Here is a 25,282-nt window from a genome sequence, read left to right on the forward strand (position 1 = left end):
TATGCTATCTCCTTTGCTTGAAACATTTCTTTTCCTATGTGTGCTTTTTTTTTTTTATTGTAAACAAATGGGATACATGTTGTTTCTCTGTTTGTACATGGCGTAAAGGCATACCATTTGTGTAATCATAAATTTACATAGAGCAATGTTGTTTGATTCATTCTGTTATTTTTTCCCTTCCCCCCACCCCTCCCACCCCTCTTTACCCTCTATACAGTAGTTCCTTCCTCCATACTTGCCCCCCTCCCTAACCCTAACACTAACCCTTCCCTCCCCCCCATTATGTGTCAACCTCCACTTATTAGCGATATCATTCGTCCTTTGGCTTTTTGAGATTGGCTTATCTCACTTAGCATGATATTCTCCAATTTCATCCATTTGCCTGCAAATGTCATAATTTTATCATTCTTTATGGCTGAGTAATATTCCATAGTATATATATACCACAGTTTCTTTATCCACTCATCAATTGAAGGGCATCTAGGTTGGTTCCACAGTCTGGCTATTGTGAATTGAGCAGCTATGAACATTGATGTGGCTGTATTTCTGTAGTATGCAGATTTTAAGTCCTTTGGGTATAGGTCAAGGAGTGGGATAGCTGGGTCAAATGGTGGTTCCATTCCAAGTTTTCTAAGGAATCTCCACACTGCTTTCCATAGTGGCTGCACTAATTTGCAGCTCCACCAGCAGTGTATGAGTGTACCTTTCTCCCCACATCCTCGCCAACACTTGTTGTTGCTCGTATTCTTGATAATCGCCATTCTAATTGGGGTGAGATGGAATCTTAGGGTGGTTTTGATTTGCATTTCTCTTATTACTAGAGATGTTGAACATTTTTCCATATGTTTGTTGATTGCTTGTAGATCTTCTTCTGTGAAGTGTCTATTCATTTCCTTAGCCCATTTGTTGACTGGACTATTTGAATTCTTGGAGTAGAGTTTTTTGAGTTCTTTATAGATTCTGGAGATTAGTGCTCTATCTGAAGTATGATTGGCAAAGATATTCTCCCACTCTGTAGGCTCTTTCTTCGCATTGCTGATAGTTTCCTTTGCTGAGAGAAAGCTTTTTAGTTTGAATCTATCCCAGTGGTTGATTCTAGCTTTTATTTCTTGTGCTATGGGAGTCCTGTTAAGGAAGTCTGGTCCTAGACCAACAAGGTGAAGATTTGGACCTACTTTTTCTTCTATAATCTGCAGGGTCTCTGGTCTGATTCCGAGGTCCTTAATCCATTTTGAGTTTAGTTTCGTGCATGGTGAGAGATATGGGTTTAGTTTCATTCTGTTGCATATGGATTTCCAATTCTCCCAGCACCATTTGTTGAAGAGGCTATCTTTTCTCCATTGCATATTTTTGGCCCCTTTGTCTAGTATGAGAAAATTGTATTTATTTGGGTTTGTGTGCTTTAAGTAGTTTAAAAGTCAATTCTGATGGAAGCTATTCCTGGACCCACAATCTCAGTGTAGGTTAGGACCCTTCTCTGCATGCCCATGATACTCTTTACCAACCACTGTCCTTTGCCTAATTTTTTTTTAATTATAATTGCTTGTTTTTCAGTCTTCTCCATTAGAACTTAAATTCCATGAGAGCAAGGAAAATTTTGATCTTACTTATTTCTATATCCCTATCACCTGGTCTAGTCTCTGGCACCCATTAGGTACTCATGTTCATTTTGTTGAATGAATAGGATCCGGAATTACTAAAATTGCATTTTAACTCTAGTACTATCACTTACTAACTATGTAACCATGGTCAAATCATTTATAATTAAGTTTTAGTCACTTTGATACTGCCGTGTATCATTGACGAGTTCTGCTTCCTCAGATGTTGAAGTATAACACCAGAGAAGCAAGCCAAGGCAAGCATATGAAGCAGGTTTTATTTAAAGGTAGTAGGCTTCTCCCAAGAGGGAGAAGGGGGCCATGGCTGATGTTCTGGTATCCAAAGAAGTGATCACATCCTGCCCTTTTTATAGATTATCTCCTGCTCTCTCCCTCCCTTATCTCTTTCCTTCCTGTCTACATGACTAGGCCCAGGAGATGCTAATGAGATGGCAAAAAGGTGAGAAGCAGATGGGCAGGGGGAATGGGGGGGCAAAGTGGGGGTAGCAGTGGAATGGAGTGATTCAGACAGGTAGGGGACCAGGGGGCATTAATTAGAAATTCCCTGGCTGCAGCCTTTTGGGTGGGTTAGTATAGGCAGTAACCTTGGTGATCAAAAGGGCTCTGGAGACACAGCCGTTCCAGTCTCCCAGGGGTGGTCTCCAACTTCCCAGACTCAGATGACCTTCATTCCTCTATTGGACCCAATTTCCTGTCATTTTGGTTTCAACTTTATCCGTAAATTGAGATAACATTCCTAGATACCTAGGATGGAGCTGTAGTGAAGATCAGGTAAGATGGTATATGTGAAAATACTTTCCAAATATTATACAAATCAAATATTAAGAAAGTATTAGTTGTTAAACTATGGAAATTTGCAACCAGAGAAACAAGTTGTACCTCATTTGTTTACAATAAAAAAAAAAGAAAAAAAATACGGAAATTTGTATTATAATCTCATATATAGTACTTAAATAACTTGCATATAAAATGACCATCTTGGGTTCACTATTCATATTAGAAAGAAATTACAGTTCAATATTCCAAAAGCATTAAAAATAATTTAAATTAAAAAATTATATAAAAACTTTTAGTTGACTTAGAGCCAGATAAAGTGATATGTACTTATATTCCAGCTATTCAGGAGACTGAAGCAGGAGGATCACTTGAGCCCTGGAGTTTGAGATCAGCTTAGGCAACAAAGCTAGTCTTTATCTAAAAATAAAAAAACAAAACCAAATTTTAATTGGCAAATAATAATTGTACATATTTATGGGATACAGTGTGATATTTCAACACATGCATACAATATGTAATGATCAGATCAAGGTAACTGGTATATGTATCTCCTCAAATATTATTTTTATTATTTTGGAAACATTCACAGCCCTCTCTAGTAGCTATTTGGAAATATACAATTAAATTGTTGTCAACTATAGTTACTCTACTCTGTAGAGCATTAGAAATTGTATTCAACTCCTCCGTGTACAATTAAAATATTGCTTAAAGTTTCTCAGAGAGGCACAAGGGGGACAGAGCATGATGTAATTTTCTCTTTATCACTGTTCTCAAAGTCTGACTCGTGATGGCAGCTATTCCCTAGAAAAACATTGTTCAAAAGAAGTAGTACCCATTCAATTTTAAATTTGGTAGTAGCAACATTTTTTAAAAACTAAAAAAGAAATAGGTATAGTTAATTTTAACAGTATATTTAACTTAACCTAATAGGTCTAAGATATTTGAATGTCTAAAATGTCATTTTAATATTATAATCACTATTAAATATTAATGAAATATTTTACATTGTCTTTTTATACTGTCTTCAAAATCTGTGTGCTTTTTCTCCTTCTGGTACATCTTTGGACTAGCCACATTTCAAATGCTTAATAGCCAGATATATTTAGTGGCTAGAGAATTGGAAAGCACAGGCCTAGAATTTTTTTCTCCCATCTCACATCCTTCAAAATTCTTGCCCACAAAGACTATCAGGTTTCTTTCTCGTCCTCCGTTTTGTTGTGTAAGTTACCACAAATTTAGCTTGTCCCTGATTCTGGAGTTTTAAGCAGTTCTCTGAGTCATTGTACAAAGGGGCCTATAATGTTGTAAAGGGGAAAGTCCGTTCTTACCAAATCACAGTTTTTGTCCCTGCCTCGTTGTCTGTATATTCTCATGTATACTGTAGCCAGTCTGATATTTCAAATACAAGGATATTTACTTCATTGATGTTGTTCATTTTCACAGGACATCTCTAGGGATGTATTGAGAGAAAGCGTAATCTTATAAAATGTTTTTACTTTCTAGTAATATCATGTTCAGATTCTGATTAGGTTTGGGATATAGGCATAAAAAATAATACAGAAATGTTGAGACTATAGTTATTCATGGGAGGTATGAAATACAGTTGACCTTTATGTTTTGTTTTCCCTTCATTTATTATGAAGGAAAATAAGAATGAAAATCTTGTCCTCCATAATTATTATTATTTTTTAAAATTTATTTTTATTGTAAACAAATGGGATACATGTTGTTTCAGTTTGTACATGGAGTAACAGCATACCATTTGCATATTCATATATTTACATAGAGTAATGATGTTTGATTCATTCTGTTATTTTTTTCCTTCCCCCCCACCCCTCCCACCTCTCTTTTCCCTCTATACAGTCCCTCCTTCCTCCATTCTTGCCTCCCTCCCACCCCCCATTAAGTGTCATCATCCGCTTATCAGTGAGATCATTTCTCTTTTGGATTTTTGAGATTGGCTTATCTCACTTAACATGATATTCTCCAATTTCATCCATTTGCCTGCAAATGCCATAATTTTATTATTCTTTATAGCTGAGTAATATTCCATTGTATATATACACCACAGTTTCTTTATCCATTCATCAATTGAAGGGCATCTATGTTGGTTCCATAGTCTGGCTATTGTGAATTGAGCCACTATGAACATTGATGTGGCTGTATCTCTGCTCCATAATTATTGACTTTAGGTTTTTCTATTAAGTTTGTACTCATCCTGCAACCTCTTTGAAGAATTCAAAAATTCTTACTTAAAATGTTTTCTCAGTAAAATAGGGAGTAAATAAAATTTCACTAAATTTATTCAGAATGGTAAAGAAATGAATATTCTAGTTAAGGGGAAATTTGTTAAATTAGTATTCAAATACTATGACCTTCATTTTAATAATTTTGAATGGAAGTTATTAAATTTGAATACAAATTCCCATCTTCATATCAGAGTGCATTGAATAGAATTTATACTTTTCTTAGATTATTTGTTAAACTGAATTACTTTGTATATAACAATGTAAGGAAGGGAAAGGGGAGTAACTAAATTTTGTACAAGGCTACTCTGCCAAGAGCTGTACTTCATGTTATAGTAGTTCATTATATTTGATGTGTGTCTTATTGTATCTCCAGCCCAGTTCTAAGTGTTTGGAGAAAGGTGCAGTGTTCTACTTACTAGGAGACTTAATCAGGTACTGACCTACTCTGACAGGTTGTAGAACCTGTCAGGTTGACCCCTGACAGTGTGGCAGTACAGGCCCTACTTTAAAATACTCTACCATTGTACTTCTGTCACTAATGTAAACATCCTCATTTTACAGATGTGAAAACTCAGGCCCCAAAGAGTTAAGTAACAATTAAAATCAACTGGCAAGAGGGGGGCATTTCTTATTTTTATTCTCCCTCCTTCCCTTTTTATTCCTTTTCTAGGACTTTTTGATTTTGGCCCAGGAAAGGTTTGCATTTGCCAGTCAGTGAAAACATTTCTTTCATCTCTGGTTCACTTGTTTGCCTTTTCCTTTCCCCAGAAAGTATCTTTTATAACTGTGAGGCAATACTTGAGAGTGATTTGTTATACTACCTAAGATCTGGAATCATTTAGATAATTATTTAACTGGGTAATTTATATAATATTTGCCTTTTAAGAGTTTATTCTAAAACTATTGACAGTGTTTTTTGTTTTTTTTTTCCCCAGAGAAATTGGAACAATCATCAGGTCATTAGGATGCTGCCCTAGTGAAGGGGAGCTACATGATCTGCTTGCAGAGGTAAGTGGGGCTAAGGAAATCTTGCCCGACCAACTTTCCTATGCTCTAACTCCTAACTTTTTAAATATTTGTATCTGAAATTAAAAATGCTTTAAACTGTTGACTGTGCTCTTTGAAAATTATAGGACAGCTACGCATATCAGTCAACTAGCTGATCTAAAAAACTTAGATCATATATTGAAGAAATGACTATTATCAAGTAAAGTATTTGATCAAGTAAAGCCCACTTTAAATATCTCTTTTTAAAATTAGGTGAGGAAAGGCCAGTAGATACAATATACTGACCAGTGACAAATAAAAGGAATAGGGACTGGGGATATAGCTCAGTTGGTAGAGTGCTCGCCTTGCAAGCACAAAGCCCTGGGTTCAAATCTCCAGCACTGCAAAAATAAATAAATAAATAAATAAATAAATAAATAAATAAATAAATAAATGGAATATAGTAAATAATGTTAGTTCATAGGAGATAGAAGCAGAAAAAGAGACAGTATAAGGAATTTATAATTATTTGGGGAAATAAAACTTTTAGAATAACAATTAGTAACAGAATAAAATAAGTACTGACTTTATATTGACCATTGTTTATAATATTGTTGTAAAAAAAAATCACAACAAATTCAAACTCTTGATTGGTTTTATTTTGTGATCCTAGACTAAGGAACACTTCATTCCATACAGTAGACTAAGCATATGAACTGAGCAGAGGAGGTTGATTTTATAGAGAAAAGCTGAAGAAAGCAGAAACAAAGAACAAAGACAATTGGTTGTTTTACTTTCTTATAAGGCAGGAACAGGAAGACAGAACAACAGAAAAATAATATTTGATTAACACCAGATTGCGCGTGCACGCGCGTGCGTGTGTGTGTGTGTGTGTGTGTGTGTGTTAAGGATTAGAACTTCATTATCATGCCAATCCATATAGTCTGTTTGGGATATTTGGTTATTACCTCTTTTTCTCTTGTTGACTAGGAAAGGAAGATAATTTAATTTTGGTTTGGTGAACTTGAACTTTAGTAGGAATTCATTTTGATTTTTAGCCTGGTCTTTTGGAGTCCAATACAGTAGCTTAGTTCAAAACATGACCTCCTGTTGCTAAGTCCCTGGAGAGATAAAGCAACAGATGAGCGACCCACGAAAGACCAGAGACCTTCATGTCCTGTTTGGCTTTCCTTTTTTTTTTTTTTTTTTTTTTTTTTTTTTTTTCCTGTTTGACTTTTTTGGTCTAATATCTTTCCTTCTCTCCCTCCCTCCCTCCTCTTCTTCTTTTCTCTTCCTCCCTCCCACTCTTTTTTCTTTCTTTGGAACTAAGGGCCTTGTGAATGCTAGGCATGCTCTTTGTTACTGGGCCAAACCTTCAGCTCTAATCTAATTTCAAGGGCAGCTTTCAGTTCAACAAAGTAGAGACCTTAGGGGGATAAAGCTACCTGCGCCATCAGCAGGAGAAGAAGCTTTTTAGAATTGCTCATCTAGGTTTGTGAGTTTTGGCAGAGGCCAGGGATTAATAAAGAAGATAAGAGAGAGAGTCAAAGAAGTGAAATTTTATTTACCTTCTTTTTCTTCATACCTGGCACAGTCCTCGCTTATTCATTGTTATGTTGAAGAGAAGAAGGAATTGTGATCTGGGCAGGACAGTTTCTCTATAATAATACTTCAACATTTGCTTCAAAGTTAAATGGAGGAGTGAGTTAAATGGTGAGTGGCATGTATCCTGTAATCCCAGCATGAAGGGAGCCTGAGGCAGAGATTAACAAGTTTGAGGCTAGTCTCAGTAATTTAGTAAGACTCTGTCTCAAAAATAAAAAAATAAAAAGGGCAGGGCATGTAGCTTAGTGGTAGAGCACCCCTAGGTTCAATCCCTAGCCCCATTCCCACCACCCAAAAGAGAATGAAGTCAACATGACATGTTTTGAGTCCTGTAGCAATATATAAAATTAAGTAATGGAAGATTACAAAGATGACACTTGCCCAGATATTAACACCTTGGTAATATCTGGTATCAGATATCTAGTATCAAATTTTAATTAGCATTTAAAAAAATTCAGTGAGGATATTAAACAATATAAATTGTAAGAATGCATTCTTCTTCCATTTTGAGATTCCAAAAAGGTGTTTTTACTAAGAGTAGGAGAAAAAGCCCATTTTTCCTGTATCGGTGCTCACATTGAAAAGTAAAAAGAAAAAGATACCTTAAAGTGTTTGCCCAAAAAGCTGGAATTGGTGTTAGGGAGAGGCAGTCCAGCACTAGGGCAGATATAAAAATGGGAAGATGAATATATGATGTCATCTTAATTTTGTATTCAGTAGAATAAGCAGAGCAGAAATGAAAAATAGTTCGGAAGGTCAGAAAAGGAGAATCTTTAGAACTTAGACACTTAGTAATTTGTTCATATGTTTTAATGTATATTAGGATTGGCAAGCCATAACCGTGGCCAAATCTTTCTCACCTATGTTTGTAAATGAATTTTTATGGAACACGGTTAGACTCATTTATTAACATGTTATCTATGACTGTTTATTTATCACAAGGTCATAGTTAGTTCAGAGACACTGAAGCTTGCAAAACCTAAAATATTTATTACCGGGCTTTTTACAAGAAAGGTTTGCCAAAGTAGAACAAATACTACAGTTAGTATCAGATCTGGGTTCAAATCCTACAGTCTCCATCTATAACTATGTGACCTCCAGAGAGCTGCTTGATTTTTCAAAACCTAGTTCAACATCTAAAAAAGAAGTATAATAATAATCAGTGTTTTCCTGAGGATTAAATTTAATAGCTGTAAAAAGTCACCTGTTACTTGGTGGACATTTGGTACTTATTTGGGTTTACTTGCTCTGCAGTTGACTACCCAACTATCTCACTGATTTGGGCACTTAGCCACAGTGGATGCTTAGATCTCAAAATTCTTGTTTATATATATATTTTTATTTATTTACTTATTTTGATACTGGGGATTGAACCTAGGGTGCTTTCCTACATCCCCAGCCCTTTTTTTTTTTAAATATTTTTTTTTGGTCACTGGACCTTTATTTTATTTATTTAATTATATATGGTACTGAGGATCAAACATAGTGCCTCACACATGCTGGGCAAGTGCTCTAACACTGAGCTACAACCCCAGACCCCCAGCCCTATTTATTTTTCTTGTTTTGTTTTTTTTTTTGGGTGCTGGGGATCGAACCCAGGGCCTTGTGCTTACAAGGCAAGCACTCTACCGACTGAGCTATCTCCCCAGCCCCTTTATTTTTCATTTTGAGACAGGGTCTCACTAAGTTGCTGAGACTGGCTTTAAACTTGTGACTCTCCTTCCTCAGCCTTCTGAGTTGCTGGGTTTACAAATATGTGCCACTGATCCAGCCCAAAGTTTTATTTTGCCTTTATCCTTTACATAGGCACATTACTATGACTTTTGAATATTACAGATGTTTAAAATACTTATGGACCAATGGGGATCAGCAATCTATCTGAGCTCTGTGTTTTTCTGTATTTGTATAACACTACAATTTATTCTAGCTAAATTCTAGTAATGTACTTAAAACAGCTTTCACTATCCTTTTTGAACTTTCCCAAATAAACAAGGGGAAAAACACATGCATTATCAAATATCTCTAGGAAATTGAAGCTTCTAATAAACATCTAGGGGAACATGTCATATTGCTAAATTTTCTATTTTAATCTATTTGTGTGTATGCTTTACAATTATTCTATAAAAAGTTGAAATCTGTGTTCAGTTCTCTATAGTTGTCATCCACTTGAATTGTAGTGTAGATACATACTTCTCTTTTTAGATTTTACAACATTCAGTCCTTTGCTTCTGGAACAAAGATTAACTTGAAATCTTAATGTTTCTCTTGAAATAGATCATTTTAAAAAATCACTCATCATCATTCATCCATTAATATTCTATAATTAGCTACTTGCTTTTCTTCCTGTTTGGAATATTCTAAACATTGGCTATGAGAAGGATCAGTAAAAATCTTACTGACATACAGTTTACCAAACAGTCCTTTCTTTGATATATTTTTTTCTTTCTTTGATATTAGTTATAGTTTCTAGTATCTACAGTATGTGGGAACCAGAAGAACATAATGGCATTTTAATGCAAGTGGAAAGGCTATTTAGAGGTTTGTTTCCTTTGAAGTTCAATCTAAGTGGAATTATGGAAAATTAATTACAAAGGAAAGTAAAAGATGTTTGACAAATAAAACCTATGTAGGTAAAATTATTAACTGAAACTTAGGAACTAAGCAAGCATCATGTCTTTTATTGGGGTGACCATCCTCAGTCTCCTGTGCTCTTCCATTCTCTCCTTTCTTGTTTGTAGATGTTAAGAAGCATCCTGGTGGCTACCCATCTGGTTTACTTCTCACTTTCTGTTCTATTAAGCATCTCTACTATTCCCCTTGGCTCCCTCTTCCATCTTACTGGTCATGATATGAGGCCTCTTAGCTTCTGTGCTTTAGCAATTCTACCTGGTTTCTATTACTAGGGGGAGTTAAATGCCAAATCATTCCATAGATATTAACAAATCAAGATTTGTGATTGCCTAATCTTGTCAACTAAGTCCTGCAGAGGAGACCATGGCAGAACTTAGTAATGCTGTTGCCTTTTTCACCAGCATGTTCCTGGGGCTCTTGATGATCTGTGCATTGTCCATTCCACTCTCTTCCCATGGAACATAATCTTCAGGTGGGTTTTCTGGCTCATGTATGATATATCACTTCTAGTCTGCCCTATCAGCTGATCTTTCTATTTTACTCATTGTTTGGTCATCACTGGTTTTAGGTCCTAAGAACCCACCCTGGCAGCAAATTTGCCCTGTCTCTTGGTTCCTTGCCAATGTGTTAGGTCCTATGTCCTGAGAAGGTCCCTAAGCATTCTTGCTTATCTTGTCTTGTATTCCAGCCTTCTTGGCCAGCTGAGGTAATTCATTTTCATTCTCTCAGAGTACTCAGCTAACTTCTTCCACTTCATGCTAATTCCTTGTGCTATTTCAGTGTATAGTCTCCTTCTTCCTTTATCAGGACCAGTATTTCCTCAGCCAGGTTACACTGGGATTTAACTCAAGTTGTCAGTCTGTCTGCTAGGAGAGGAGATGAGGCAGCACCCAACAAGTGTCCTGGTGAGTCTTCTGCAGCACAGCAGAAGTGCCACCGCCTGCTTGGGTAAGAGTTCAAGTCCAGAGTGTCCAAGGGATCTGCCCAACCATCATCCTCAGGGGCCTCCATCTGGATTTCTGTATCCCACATGTCAGCATGCCAGAGTTTTGCAGTCAGGACCCTGTCCTTAAATACCTGTCTTAGCTAAGCATTGAAACACCTCTGGATATCTTGAGTTGTTATGTTTTCTATTTCAGGGATGTCAAATTAAAGCCCACAGGCCAAACCCTCCCCACAGCCTGTTTTGTACAGCCTGAGCTAAGGATGGTTTTAACATTTTTGAAGTATTCTAAAAACAAGAAAAATATGCAACAAAGATCTTGTGTCCCTTACAAAGCCTAAAATACTTATCTTATCCTTCACAGAAATTTATCATTCCTGTTTTATATGTTGCATAACTGAATCTGTTCTTTCACTGCAGGAGATAAGAGTTTCTTTGTAAACTACCAGAGAGACCTCATGGCTTTCAGTCTAGCCTTTGACTGTTGACAGTGGCCCTCCGTTCCTTGTTCTCAGCAGGGCATCAGTGCAAACTAGAGCCAGCTCTGCTGCTTTGTAGGCACTGTTCCTTCCTTATCGTTCAAATGCTTGAATTATGGCACCTACAAGGACATTTCTCTTTGTGGCATTTTCCAGTGAATTGCCAGAGGCTATCAGTGGTCTAAATGCCACTTACTCAGGACATGATCCTTTTTAGCTACACAGCAGTAAAAACCTGTCTTGGCTCTCCAACTTACTGCTCGTGTTCTTATACTACTTCTGGCACCACTTGTGATGCTTTGGGTACTGTAAGAAGCAAACATTAAACACTACATGTCCAAGAGATTTATTGGGGAAAATACCCATGAGGGGAATGTCAGAGCCAGTAGAACCTGGGTAAGGTGTCAGAATGCAGGGTGGTCTGACCCCTGTGAAGAAGAGATGAAGTTTAGATGAGCCCTAGACATCTGGCAGCAATTCTAGAAAACAAGGCTTAATGGGAAGTCCTCAGTCCCACTTGCCTGGCAGAGAAGTCTCCCTTTTGCAGGCATGGGACTTATTTTAACATCCCTGCCACACTATTATTGTCTGGAAACAGCCCATGGAAAGTGTGACCTTGGCTCAGACACGATGTCTGAGGCATCATTTGATTATGTTTCCTTCAGGTGAAGATTGAAGAGGTGCATTTTCATGCCATAGCTGTCATCAGGAAGAACTACAATGTGAACTGAACCAGGTGCTGAATGTTCAGTAGAAAATAACCCAAAGGAACTAGCTGCTCTGTATTTTTTTATTTCTAAGCTCACCATGATCTGCTAGTTTTTAGGATTAGGTTAAAGCAAAAAATTACTTCGGACTCAATGCCAAGGAGTGGGGCATAGAAAACTGAGCAAAAACTACTAGCACATGGTAATGATAGGTCAGTGATCCAGAAAGAACTGGGCCAGTTTTAACCTGGAATTCTGTTGGGTAAAGCAAGATGCCATGGCAGGGGGATTATAGTACTGATAATACCTTAATTTAACTATCTCTTTAGTCAAACAACTTTTTTTTTTTTTTTTTTGCGGTACTGGGGATCGAACTCAGGGCTTTGTGCTTGCAAGGCAAGCTCTCTACCAGCTGAGCTATCTCCCCAGCCCTTAGTCAAACAACTTTAATATGGAATGGTTAACCCCTGCACCTGTGCATACATCATTCTGGGATTCCTATGATATTCCTGGAAATTGTGATGTTTCCTCTTCTGAGTTGGATTTCTTTGTATCCTATTTTTCTCTTTCTAGTTCTTGTATCATTGGGCAAATGCTTTGATAGCTTCTTGAAAAAGAGTGCATTGAAAGTAAAATTTTGAGACTTTGTATGTTTGAAAATGACTTGGATATTGAGAATAGAATTCTATATTCAAGGTCTTCATTAGGAGTTTTAAAGCTATTCTTCCAGCTAGACAGTCTATTTTTATCTAGTGTTTGAAATTTCACAGCGATTTACCTTGAGTTGATCCATTTCCACATGTGTTAAATACTTGGTGGATCTTTTCAAACTTAGAGACATATAGTTTAGCTCCAGGGCTGCAAATATAGCTCAGTTGCTAGAGTACTAGCCAGGCATGCAAAAAAAAAAAAAAAAAAAAAAAAAAAGAACCTCTATACTTTAGCTCCAGGAAATTTTCTTGTAGTTTTTTTTTTTTTTAATGATTTTAAACTTCTCATTTGTTTTCTTTCTTTTTTATATATGTATATTTTTTAATTAAAAATCATAAATTTACAAAGGGCAATGTTCTTTGATTAATTCTGTTATTTTTTTCCCTTCCCCCCCCACCCCTCCACCCCTCTTTTCCCTCTATACAGTCCTTCCTTCCTCCATTCTTACCACCCTCCTTATCCCTAACCCTAACGCTAACCCCTCCTACCCCCCATTATATGTCCTCATCCGCTTATCAGCGAGATCATTCGTCCTTTAGTTTTTTGAGACTGGCTTATCTCACTTAGCATGATAGTCTCCAATTTCATCCATTTGCCTGCAAATGCCATAATTTTATCATTCTTCATGGCGGAGTTATATTCCATTGTATATATATGCTACAGTTTCTTTATCCATTCATCAACTGAACGACATCTAGGTTGGTTCCACAATCTGGCTATGGTGAATTGAGCAGCTATGAACATTGATGTGGCTATATCTCTGTAGTATGCTGATTTTAAGTCGTTTGGGTATAGGCCAAGGAGTGGGATAGCTGGGTCAAATGGTGTTTCCATTCCAAGCTTTCTGAGGAATCTCCATACTGCTTTCCAGAGTGGCTGCACTAATTTGCAACCCCACGAGCAATGTATGAGTGTACCTTTTTCCCCACATCCTCGCCAACACCTATTGTTGCTTGTGTTCTTGATAATCGTCATTCTAATTGGGGTGAGATGAAATCTTAGGGTACTTTTGATTTGCATTTCTCTTATTACTAGAGATGTTGAACATTTTTTCATATGTTTGTTGATTGCTTGTAGGTCTTCTTCTGTGAAGTGTCTGTTCATTTCCTTAGCCCATTTGTTGATTGGGTTATTTGTATTCTTGGTGTAGAGTTTTTTGAGTTCTTTATAGATTCTGGAAATTAGTGCTCTATCTGAAGTATGAGTGGCAAAGATATTCTCCCACTCTGTAGACTCTCCACATTACTGATAGTTTCCTTTGCTGAGAGAAAGCTTTTTAGTTTGAATCTATCCCAGTTGTTGATTCTTGCTTTTATTTCTTGTGCTATGGGAGTCCTGTTAAGGAAGTCTGATCCTAAGCCAACAAGGTGAAGATTTGGACCTACTTTTTCTTCTATAAGATGCAGGGTCTCTGGTCTGATTCCGAGGTCCTTGATCCATTTTGAGTTGAGTTTTGTGCAGGGTGAGATAGGGATTTAGTTTCATTCTGTTGCATATGGATTTCCAGTTTTCCCAGCACCATTTGTTGAAGAGGCTATCTTTTCTCCATTGCATATTTTTGGAACCTTTGTCTAGTATGAGAAAATTGTATTTATTTGGGTTTGTGTCCGTGTCCTCTATTCTGTACCATTGATCTACCTGTCTATTTTGGTACCAATACCATGCCGTTTTTGTTACTATTGCTTTGTAGTAAAGTTGAAGTTTGGGTATTGCGATACCACCTGCTTCACTCTTTCTACTGAGGATTGCTTTAGCTATTCTGGGTTTCTTATTCTTCCAGATGAATTTCATGATTGTTTGCTCTATTTCTGTAAGGTACATCATTGGGATTTTAATTGGAATTGCATTGAGTCTGTATAGCACTTTTGGTAGTATGGCCATTTTGACAATATTAATTCTGCCTATCCAAGAACATGGGAGATCTTTCCATCTTCTAAGGTTTTCTTTAATTTCTTTCTTAAGTGTTCTGTAGTTCTCATTGTAGAGGTCTTTCACTTCTTTTGTGAGATTGATTCCCAAGTATTTTATTTTTTTCGATGCTATTGTGAATGGGGTAGTTTTCATAATTTCTCTTTCTGAGGATTCATCACTTACGTATAAAAATGCATTGGATTTATGAGCATTGATCTTGTCACCTGCTACTTTACTGAATTCACTTATGAGTTCTAAAAGTTTTCTGGTCGAATTTCCTGGTTCCTCTAAGTATATAATCATATCATTAGCAAATAGGGATAGTTTGAGTTCTTCTTTTCCTATTCGTATTCCTTTAATTTCTTTGGTTTGTCTAATTGCTCTGGCTAGCGTTTCAAGGACGATGTTGAATAGAAGTGGTGAAAGGGGCAACCCTGTCTTGTACCAGTTTTTAGGGGGAATGCTTTCAGTTTTTCACCATTTAGAATGATATTAGCCATGGGCTTAGCATAGATGGCCTTTACAATGTTAAGGAATGTTCCCACTATCCCTATTTTTTCTAGTGTTTTGAGCATGAAGGGGTGCTGTATTTTATCAAATGCTTTTTCTGCATCTATTGAAATAATCATGTGATTCTTGACTTTAAGTCTATTGATATGGTGAATTACATTTATTGATTTCCTGATGTTGAACCAACCTTGCATCCCTGGGATGAAACCCACTTGATCATGGTGCACTATCTTTTTAATATATTTTTGTATGCGATTTGCTAAAATTTTGTTGAGAATTTTTGCGTCAATGTTCATTAATGATATTGGTCTGAAATTTTCTTTCCTCGATGTGTCTCTGTCTGGTTTGGGTATCAGGGTAATATTGGCTTCATAGAATGAGTTTGGGAGGGTTCCCTCCTTTTCTATTTCATGGAATACTTTGAGAAGTATTGGAGTGAGCTCTTCTTTAAAGGTTTTGTAGAACTCGGCTGAGAACCCATCTGGTCCTGGACTTTTCTTTGTTGGTAGGCTTTTGATGACCTCTTCTACTTCATTACTTGAAATTGGTCTATTTAAATTGTGTATGTCCTCCTCGTTCAGTTTAGGTAATTCATATGTCTCTAGAAACCTGTTGATGTCTTCAAAATTTTCTATTTTGTTGGAATATAGATTTTGAAAATAGCTTCTAATTCACTTGTGTCTGTTGTGATATTTCCTTGTTCATTTCGAATTTTAGTAATTTAGGTTTTCTCCCTCTTTCTGTTTGTTAGTGTGGCTAAGGGTTTATCAATTTTGTTTATTTTTTCAAAGAACCAACTATTTATTTTGTTGATTTTTCCGATTGTTTCTTTTGTTTCAATTTTGTTGATTTCGACTCTGATTTTAACTATTTCCTGGCTTCTACTACTTTTGGTGTTGGTCTGCTCTTCTTTTTCTAGGGCTTTGAGCTGAGGTGTTAAGTCGTTTATTTGTTGATTTCTACTTCTTTTGTTGAATGCACCCCATGAAATAAATCTTCCTCTAAATACTGCTTTCATAGTGTGCCAGAAATTTTGATATGATGTGTCTTTGTTCTCATTTACTTCTAAGAATTTTTTAATTTCCCTCCTGATGTCTTCTGTTATCCAGTCATCATATAATAGTGTATTTTTTAATCTCCAGGTATTGGAGAGGTTTCTGTTTTTTATTCTGTCATTTATTTCTAATTTCAATCCATTATGATCTGATAGAGTACAAGGTAATATCTCTATCTTCTTGTATTTGCTAACAGTAGCTTTGTGGCATAAAACTGGTCTATTTTAGAGAAGGATCCATGTGCTGCTGAGAAGAAAGTGTATTCGTTCTTTGTTGGATGGTATATTCTATATAAGTTGGTTAAGTCTAAATTGTTGATTGTGTTATTGAGATCTATGGTTTCTTTATTCAATTTTTGTTTGGACGATCTATCCAGCAGTGAGAGGTATGTTAAAATCGCCTAGTATTATTGTGTTGTGGTCTATTTGATTTCTGGAATTGAGAAGGATTTGTTTGACGTACATGGATGAGCCAGTGTTTGGGGCATAGATATTTATGATTGTTATGTCTTGCTGATTTATGCTTCCTTTAAACAGTATGTAATGTCCTTCTTTATCCCTTCTGACTAGTTTTGGCTTGAAGTCCACATTATCTGAAATTAGGATGGATACTCCAGCTTTTTTGCTGTGTCCGTGTGCATGGTATGTTTTTTCCCATCCTTTCACCTTTAGCCTGTGGGTATCTCTTTCTATGAGATGAGTCTCTTGCAGGCAGCATATTGTTAGATTTTTCTTTTTAATCCAGTCTGCCAGTCTATGTCTTTTGATTGGTGAGTTCAGGCCATTAACATTCAGGGTTATTATTGTGATATGATTTGTATTCCTAGTCACTTAACTCATTTTTGTTTTTTGATATGATTTGGTTTCTCCTTTATTTGGCTATTCCTTTAGGCTAGTTCCTCCCGTTGCTGATTTGCATCATTGTTTTTCATGTCTTCCTCATGGAATATTTTGCTGAGAATGTTCTGTAATGCCGGCTTTCTTTTTGTAAATTCCTTTAGCTTTTGTTTATCATGGAGGATCTTATTTCGTCGTCAAATCTAAAAGTAAGTTTTGCTGGGTACAAGATTCTTGGTTGGCATCCATTTTCTTTCAGGGCTTGGTAAATGTTGTTTCAGGGCCTTCTAGCTTTTAGGGTCTGGATTAAAAAATCTGCTGATATTCTTATTGGTTTCCCCCTGAATGTAATTTGATTCTTTTCTTTCACGGCCTTTAAAAATCTGTCTTTATTTTGTATGTTAGGTATTTTCATAATAATGTGCCTTGGTGTGGGTCTGATGTAATTTTGTATATTTGGAGTCCTATAAGCCTCTTGTACTTGGTTTTCCTTTTCATTCTTCAGATTTGGGAAATTTTCTGACATTATTTCATTGAATAGATTGTTCATTCCTTTGGTTTGTTTCTCTAAGCCTTCTTCAGTCCCAGTAATTCTTAAATTTGGCCTTTTCATGATATCCCATAATTCTTGTAGATTCTGTTCATGATTTCTTACCATCTTTTCTGTTGGGTCAACTTTGTTTTCAATATTAAATATTTTGTCTTCAGTATCTGAGGTTCTGTCTTCCAGGTGTTCTATCCTATTGATTAAGCTTTCTATGGAGTTTTTAACTTGGTTTATTGTTTCCTTCATTTCAAGGATTTCTGTTTGGTTTTTTCTCAATATCTCTAACTCTTTATTGAAATGATCTCTTGCTTCCCATATTTGCTCTTTTAACTGTTGATTGGTGCGATCATTTAATGCCTGCATTTGCTCTTTCATCTCCTCATTTGCTTCCCTGATTGTTTTAATTATGTACATTCTGAATTCCCTTTCTGACATTTCTTCTGCTGTGCTGTCATTGGGTTTTATTGATATAGTATGTAGGTTTGTTTGGGACATTTTCTTCCCTTGTTTTCTCATATTGGTCAGATGTCAGTGGGACTCTGTGATATTGCAGATTTCCTCTATTGGCTTATAGTGTCCCTGTAGATTTCCAGTGTATCACCTCCCAGCCTTCAGTAGCCTGAAGTCTTGGAGTAACTTGATAATGCAGTGCTTCCAAAGAAAGCTGCCCCTAGCCCGCTACTGGTTCCAGGGCTTGGAGCTGGCTCTGTGTGGAAAGGCTCTCACTGGGGGGCCTGCTCCGAGAAGCTGGCCATGTGGCAGGAACCCACCACCTGAGTGCTCAGGGCTGCCTGGGGAAGACTCTAGCTGCCCTGCCCTACTCTAATAAGCCGCCTGGGCCTGCCGCCCGGGCCAAGCCGGTTAGGGGAGACTCACCCCGTGGCTCTATTTTAGTCCGAGTCTCTCAATGCCTCCCCTTCTTGAATCCTGGGTTCTGGAGCGACTGGAGATGCAGTCACCCTCTAGTCCGCCATCTTGGATCGCCCTGTGGAAAAAGCCTGCGGCCAGAGGGTGCAGGCCGCCTGGAGAGATCTCTGGCTGCCCTGCCCTGGTCCCAGAGGCTGCTTGCGGGTTGGAGGTCTCTGCTGGCTTGGGGACTTGTGGCTGGCTCTGTGTAGAAAGGCTCTCACTGGGTGGTCTGCTCCGAGAAGCTAGCCTAGAAAGGCACTTCCCGCCGGAGGGAGCCGGGCCGCTTGGGGAAGTCCCTGGCTGCCCTGTCCTGGTCTCTGAAGCAACCTGCGGGCTGGAGCTCGGAGCTCACCGCGCACTGGCTTAAGGACTTGGAGCTGGTTCTGTCCATTTGTTTTCTTTGTTATCTCTTTTGGAACTTCTATTATTTGTTTTTGTGCTTCTGGGCTGCTCTTCTAGTTTTCTTATTTTACTTCTGTTTCTTTCTCTTTTTGTTAGATTTCTTAAACTTTCTGTCTCTAGTAGATTTCTTGAACTTTCTCTTACAATATTTTTATTGAGTTATTCATTTCTGCTGTGTTTTTAATTTTCAGCAGCTTGTTTTTGTTCTCGAGAGCCTCTTTTTAAATAGCATTTCTGAGGTTTCACATCTCTGAAAATAGTTTTATTCCCTTTGTATAATCTCTTCAAGTTGATATTCGTATTTGCTTTCATCTTTCTTTCTGTTAGTAGCTTTCTTCACATATCTGATAGAGCTGTCAGCTCATAAACAAATTAAGTGTGAAGCTGGTCAAGTTTAAACTTCATCATTGGGTATTCTGGAAATCACCAACATCAGTATCTGTGGATTTTCTCTTATGCAGTCTTGATTTCTCAGAATAGAATCTTCTAGTCTTCTGCCTGGGAAGCAAAAGCACCTAGCTGCCATTTAAGGCACCTTCTGTTTTATACTCTGCAGAGGATTTGCTTCTAGACTCCTGCTGGGACAGAGAGAAGCAGTCGCACAAGGAGAAACTGAGAGGGGATTTACGGCTTTGTTTTTCAAACAGATTTTATGCTAGTGCTCCTAATTTTAGAACCTACTTACCACCTCCTGTTCCAGAAGCAACGGATGCTTTGCGAGAATTCTTTTCCCAGTGCTAGCTTGAGGTTCTGTGTTTTTTTGTGTGTCTACTAGATCACTGCCAATCATCCATCTGCTTTCCAGCTCTCAAAATCTCATTTTTATTGTATTCTTTTCTATTCTCCCTTACTAACTTTAAGAAAATATTCATTTACTGAACTGGGATACAACTCAATGATAGAGTGCTTGCCTAGCATGTTGGGTTTGATCCCCAACTCTGCAAAGAGAAAGTAAATAAATACATAAATTCATTTACTGAAATTTTAGTGAGGTTTGAGTGAAAGTGAAGTAGATAAATATGTGCAACTTGCCTTTTTAACTCTGAAACCCCATTGATATTTGATTAATCAAAACATAGCAGTGATTAATACTCTGGAGAAAAGTAACATAAATCTGTGTGAGAGATCAGTAAATAATCTTTCTGTGTGTGTGTGTTTTGCTTGTTTGTTTTGCAGTGCTGGGTTTTGAACCCAAGGCTGTGTATATGTTGTGCATGCACCTCTCAGCTACATCCCCAATTTTTAATCATTTACTCTTTTAAAAGGGAGCATTACTAAATATCAGAAGTAAAGTACTGGAAACTATAGTATGTAAGATGCAGGTTAAATATCAAGGTTAACTACAATAGAGTACAAATTAAATGTTTAACTTATAAGTTGATATAGGGAATAAAAGAATCATAGAACATTTGGTCAGTCTAAAGATGGCAGAAAAGAAGTTTAAAAAACACAAAAATTTGAATATATAGAAAACACAAGGTTATGAATTAATAATCATAATAAATGTAACTATACTAAACTTAAAACGGAAATTATGAAATTAGATTTTTTTTAAAAAATCCAACATATATCAGCAATTTCTGACATCTACTGCCTTCAAATTATAAATCTGACCTCATACCAGCACTTTATATCCATCATCTAAGTCCAAGCCATTGTCATTTGTTTATGAACTATTATAGTACACTTAAAACTGTTTCCTGTGCTCCCACTCTGCCCCCTGCAGTTCATTAAAAAAATTTTTTTTTAGTTGTCAACGGACCTTTATTTTTATTTATTTATTTATATGCAGTGCTGAGAATCCAACTCTGCCTCACACGTGCTAGGCAAGCTCTTTACCACTGAGCCACAACTGCAGTGGCTAACACTATAGTCTACAGTCAAGGAGGGGTCCTTTAAAAAAGTCATGTCACTCCACTGCTTAGAACTCTACTTCTAAGGCTCCTAACTCACTTAGAAAAAACAAATCTAAGGTACTTTTACTTACTATGACTTGCCAGGTCCTAATTGATCAGGCCTGTCATTACTACCATTGACCTCTTGTTTTTTCCAGAATGTGTTGTACATATTCCTGTTCATACCCTTTGTTCTTGCTCTTGCCAATGATTTGGATTGTTCTTCCCCCAAGTACCTATAGTAATTATAGACTTTATAAGTTAAATTTGGGCCAGAACAAATACTAACGTGGCAAGAAAGAATCTTAGAGACAGTGTTGGCATCCTAAACTTCTCCATGTTTCATATGTACTTTATGATCCCTGTGTCTTTGAAATTTTTAATAAATTTTGATAGTAGTATCTTAAATTCTGGTGAGTCTGAATTGGCAATCCAGCCCTTTGTGTTAGTTATTTTGGTAGTATTCAACAGAGAAGATAATTCAGAAATTATCTTTTTTTATCTGTGTGTCCATCTCTGGCCTTTGGAATACAAACTCCCTGAAGGCAAAAGTTTATCTGCTTTGCATACCATTGAATCCTTAGCATCTAGAACAAAACCTAACATTCTGGTTCATGAACCTGCTATATTGTTTCTTTTATGCCTTGTCATATTCTGGTTGTAATTCTGTTTCTTACATATTCTCTTCTGCCTCTAGTATTTTACACAGTTTAACACAATTAATAGATCCTGCTTGTAAGACTTGGTATCATACCTAGCAGCAAATGTAGAAGTTCAGGCTTGCAAAGGACTACAGAGACATTTGATGAAGAGTTTTATAATAGATCTGATTAACAGACTCAAAAATTACCAATTTGCATGAGTGAGTATAATTAAAAATTGTGAGGTAGTCTTCATTTACTCAGCAAATAATTATTGATCATTAACCATTTGAAGATATTAGGGATACTGAGGCAAGAAAACTGAAAAAAAATTCCATCTTAATTTGGCTCAAGATAATTTTAAACATTTTAACAGTAGTGACAATCAAAAATTTAAATATATGTACATTTAAGTATTTTAGGTTGTAGTCAGTTCATACTCATTTAGCTAAATGAGGAAACCATGAAAAATGTTCTGTAGGTATATATTTGATCAGTGATTTAATGAAAAATTTATATTGTTGAGAATCTGTGATCTCAAAATGTGATAGATACTCCCTACTAACTAGTTAAAACAATGTAATGACTTTACTGAATTGTCTACACTTTTCCATCGTAAATGAAAAATAATTATACAAGATACACCTCAAGTCTCAGAAGTTACATATCACAATTTATCTTCATTTTTAATTGATTAAGTATCCCTGATTTTTTTTTTTTTTTTTTTTTTTTTTTTTTTTGGTTTGGCACTTCAGAACTGAACTTGTAGTTAATAGAATGAGACCAGTGCAATCCATGTCCCTGTGAAGTAAGACTTTCTTTCCATCAGCCTGACTCTGAATTATATCATTCTTGTTCCCAATGAGCCCTAAGGTTTCATGTCATTCAGAATTAGATTATACTAAACTTCTCAGGGAATGGGAAAGGGAGGAGTATCATTTTCTTACTAGTAGGTAATATGAAATACTTTGCTATTGTTCCTACACATTTTTGCATTGGGAAAGGTGGGAAAATGGACCAGTTCTGCTCTAATTTTTGTTAATGTTAGATGATGCAATTAAAGCATTACAGATTGCAGGGACTTCAGAGATTATCTAGTAAAGGCTTCTAGCCGTTACTTCTGACTGGAAGCAGGCAAATTTAGGGGAATGAGAGGGACATTGTATAAAAAGATTATACTGTGAGTATTGCTTATTTGTGATTGGAAGGAAAACATTAAATAACGCTGAAGCATTTATCAACATAAGCAGGAAAACAGGGCCCTGGGAAAAAATACAAAAACTGATTTTTCCTCTTTTAAATGAATGAAATATATTTTTATATGTAACACAAAAATCATGGCAATCGACTGATACAGTTTTTCACTTCAAAAATTTTATAATATTTATATACAAAAAATTTAAATAAGTAGAAATAGATCCTTTTCAACAATCTCATGACTTTAATATAATCAGTGTTAGTATTTTGGTCTACTTCCTTCCATATAATTTTTCTGTACCTGTTTTTAACATGACTGTAATTTTTAAATATAATTCATTGTATAAAATTCCATACCCTGCTTTTTTTGCCTTATTATATCATAACCATTCTTCATGCTATTATACAGTTTTCATTATAAAAAATACATGCGGGACTAGGGTTATGGCTCAGTGGTAGAGCACTTTCCTAGCATGTGTGAGGGACTGGGTTCGATTCTTAGCACCACATAAAAATAAATAAATAAAGGTATCATGTCCATCTAAAACTAAAAAATATTTGAGAAATATCATATTTAAAAAATTAAAAAATACATGCTGATTAAATTGGACAAGAAAAAATTAGGGGAATGCTCTTTCTTTAATCCATCACTCAAAATACAACCAGAATATTTTATCTTTTTCACTCAGTATTACATCAAAGTGATTCTTCCATGCTGTGATCTAGTCTTTAAAAGTAAATTTTTAAGAAGGAAATATTGTCATATACTGTAACATGGAAGGTCACTTTTTATTGAACACTGTATTAACTTGCTTTTTGTTACTATAACAAAATACTTGTGGCCAAGTATTTATAAAGAAAGGAGGTTTATTTAGCTCAAAAGTTTTAGAGGCTGAAAATTTGAAGAACATAGTCCTGGTCTGGTAGTTTCTCTTGGCAGCATCTTTTGAAAGTGAATGGCACCACAATGACAGGAACATATAAAGAGGGAGAGATCACATAATGTGAAAGGAAGCTGGAGTGAGGGTTGATGCCTACCCCTCAACATCACTACACTGGGGACCAAGATCCCAACACATGAATGAACCCTTGGGGGACACCCTCAAACAACAGGAAACAGTATATCAGGTATTTATTGGGTGAACCCCTTTTGCTTAGTTTGAATCTCAACCCAGAATAAAGCTTTTTTTCAATCTTATTGCAACACAGTTTTAAATAACTACTTTTTGTATAAGTGATTTTGAAGAATACCATAACAGAATAATTGTTCGTCACCTGTGGCCTCTATCAAACACAAGGAAACTCTAGTGGGGTTGGCAGGGGCACTCACCACTAGGTGGAGAGAAAGTGAAACTGAAGGGGATGAAACAGTATAGCAGGAGCCCTTGAGCTCTATCCTCAGAAGATAAAACAGGGAAATTCAAGGCCCAGCAAGCACTCATCAACCTTCTCCCTCACAAGTCATGGGCACTCACAGTTGAAATGGTTCTTACCAGTTTCCTGGTCTAGCTTCTAGCTGATTCTGGGAATCTCTCATGGTTCAGCAAAGAAATGACTCAATCTATTTTAATACTTTCAGTAATAGAAACATAATTTACAACCCAAAAGAATCACATACCCTGCTGGGTGCCTTGGCACATATTTGTAATTTCAGTAGCTTGGGAGGCTAAGGCAGGAGTATGGCAAGTTCAAAACCAGCCTCAGCAACTTAGTGAAGCTCTAAACAATAAGACCTTATCTCAAAGTAAAAAATAAAAAGGGTTGGGGATGTGGTTCAGGGGTTGAGGGTATCAATATCTGATACCAAAAAGAAGGCGGGGAAGGCGGGGGAAGAAAGTGAAAGAAAGAACCACATACCCTCATTTTTGTCAGCCTCTGGAGTCTTTAGAGTAGACAATTTTTCTAAATGTTTTAATTTCTGTGCTGGGTATGTAACTCAGTGGTAGAGCATTTGCCTACCAGGCAAAAGGCACAGCAATAGCACATACACAAATAGATAGAATAATTTTTTTCACTTGTATAAAGATAATACTTTTGGTAAATGCCAATCAATTTGTATTGTTTTGGTCTATCCAAGAAAGAAAAAATATTTTCTAAATTATATTTATGTTTTGATTTTAAAACATAATTTATATCTAAATTTGCACAGGTACTATTAAGAGTCTAACTTGAACTAAGCAAGCGTGGTGGTGTGTACCTGTAATCCCAGTGACTCCAGAGACTGAAGTAGAAGATCACATGTTCAAGGCTTGTCTGGATAAGATCCAGACAAAAAAATAAAAAGATAAAAAGGGGTGGGAATGTCAGTCAGTGTTAGAGCACCCTTGGGTTCAATCCCCAGAACCATAAAACAAACAGACAAAACAACAGCAACAACAACAACAACAACAAAACCAAGAGTCTAAGTTGAAATAGCTCATAGTTTTAAAAAATATTTTTACTACAAATAGTTTTTTGAAGTCCATATGTGTATCTTGTTTGGTGACCTGAAACTAGTTGAGATATAGGTGCTTTATAAACCGCCTTAACTACTCTTATTATCTTGTTTTTTTGTGAAGCATGAAATAGTTCAATTTATTGACTCACTGTTATGTCACCGGGGAGAAATGAATTTTACTGTGTGTTTTATTGTGTCTGATCGTTGAATTTGGCATTTAAATAAATAATGCTG

The 25,282-nt window shown here is 36.4% G+C and overlaps 1 protein-coding gene across 2 annotated transcripts in view; it reads left to right on the top strand.

Annotated features, from left to right (window-relative positions):
- DRC8 (dynein regulatory complex subunit 8) overlaps positions 1-25,282 on the top strand; it is a gene marked incomplete at its 5' end in the record, with an annotated part of 126,226 nt that overhangs the window by 85,559 nt on the left and 15,385 nt on the right. The window contains 2 exons of one of the 2 annotated variants that reach the window (XM_079106638.1): positions 5,019-5,077; positions 5,581-5,653. In XM_079106638.1, coding sequence (XP_078962764.1) covers positions 5,019-5,077; positions 5,581-5,653 — 132 coding nt within the window. The remainder of the gene's footprint in view (positions 1-5,018; positions 5,078-5,580; positions 5,654-25,282) is intronic. The other variant, XM_079106639.1, reaches the window with a different exon arrangement.

This window comes from Sciurus vulgaris (assembly GCF_902686455.1).
Source record: "Sciurus vulgaris genome assembly, chromosome: 12".
NCBI classification, from domain to species: Eukaryota; Metazoa; Chordata; class Mammalia; order Rodentia; family Sciuridae; genus Sciurus; species Sciurus vulgaris.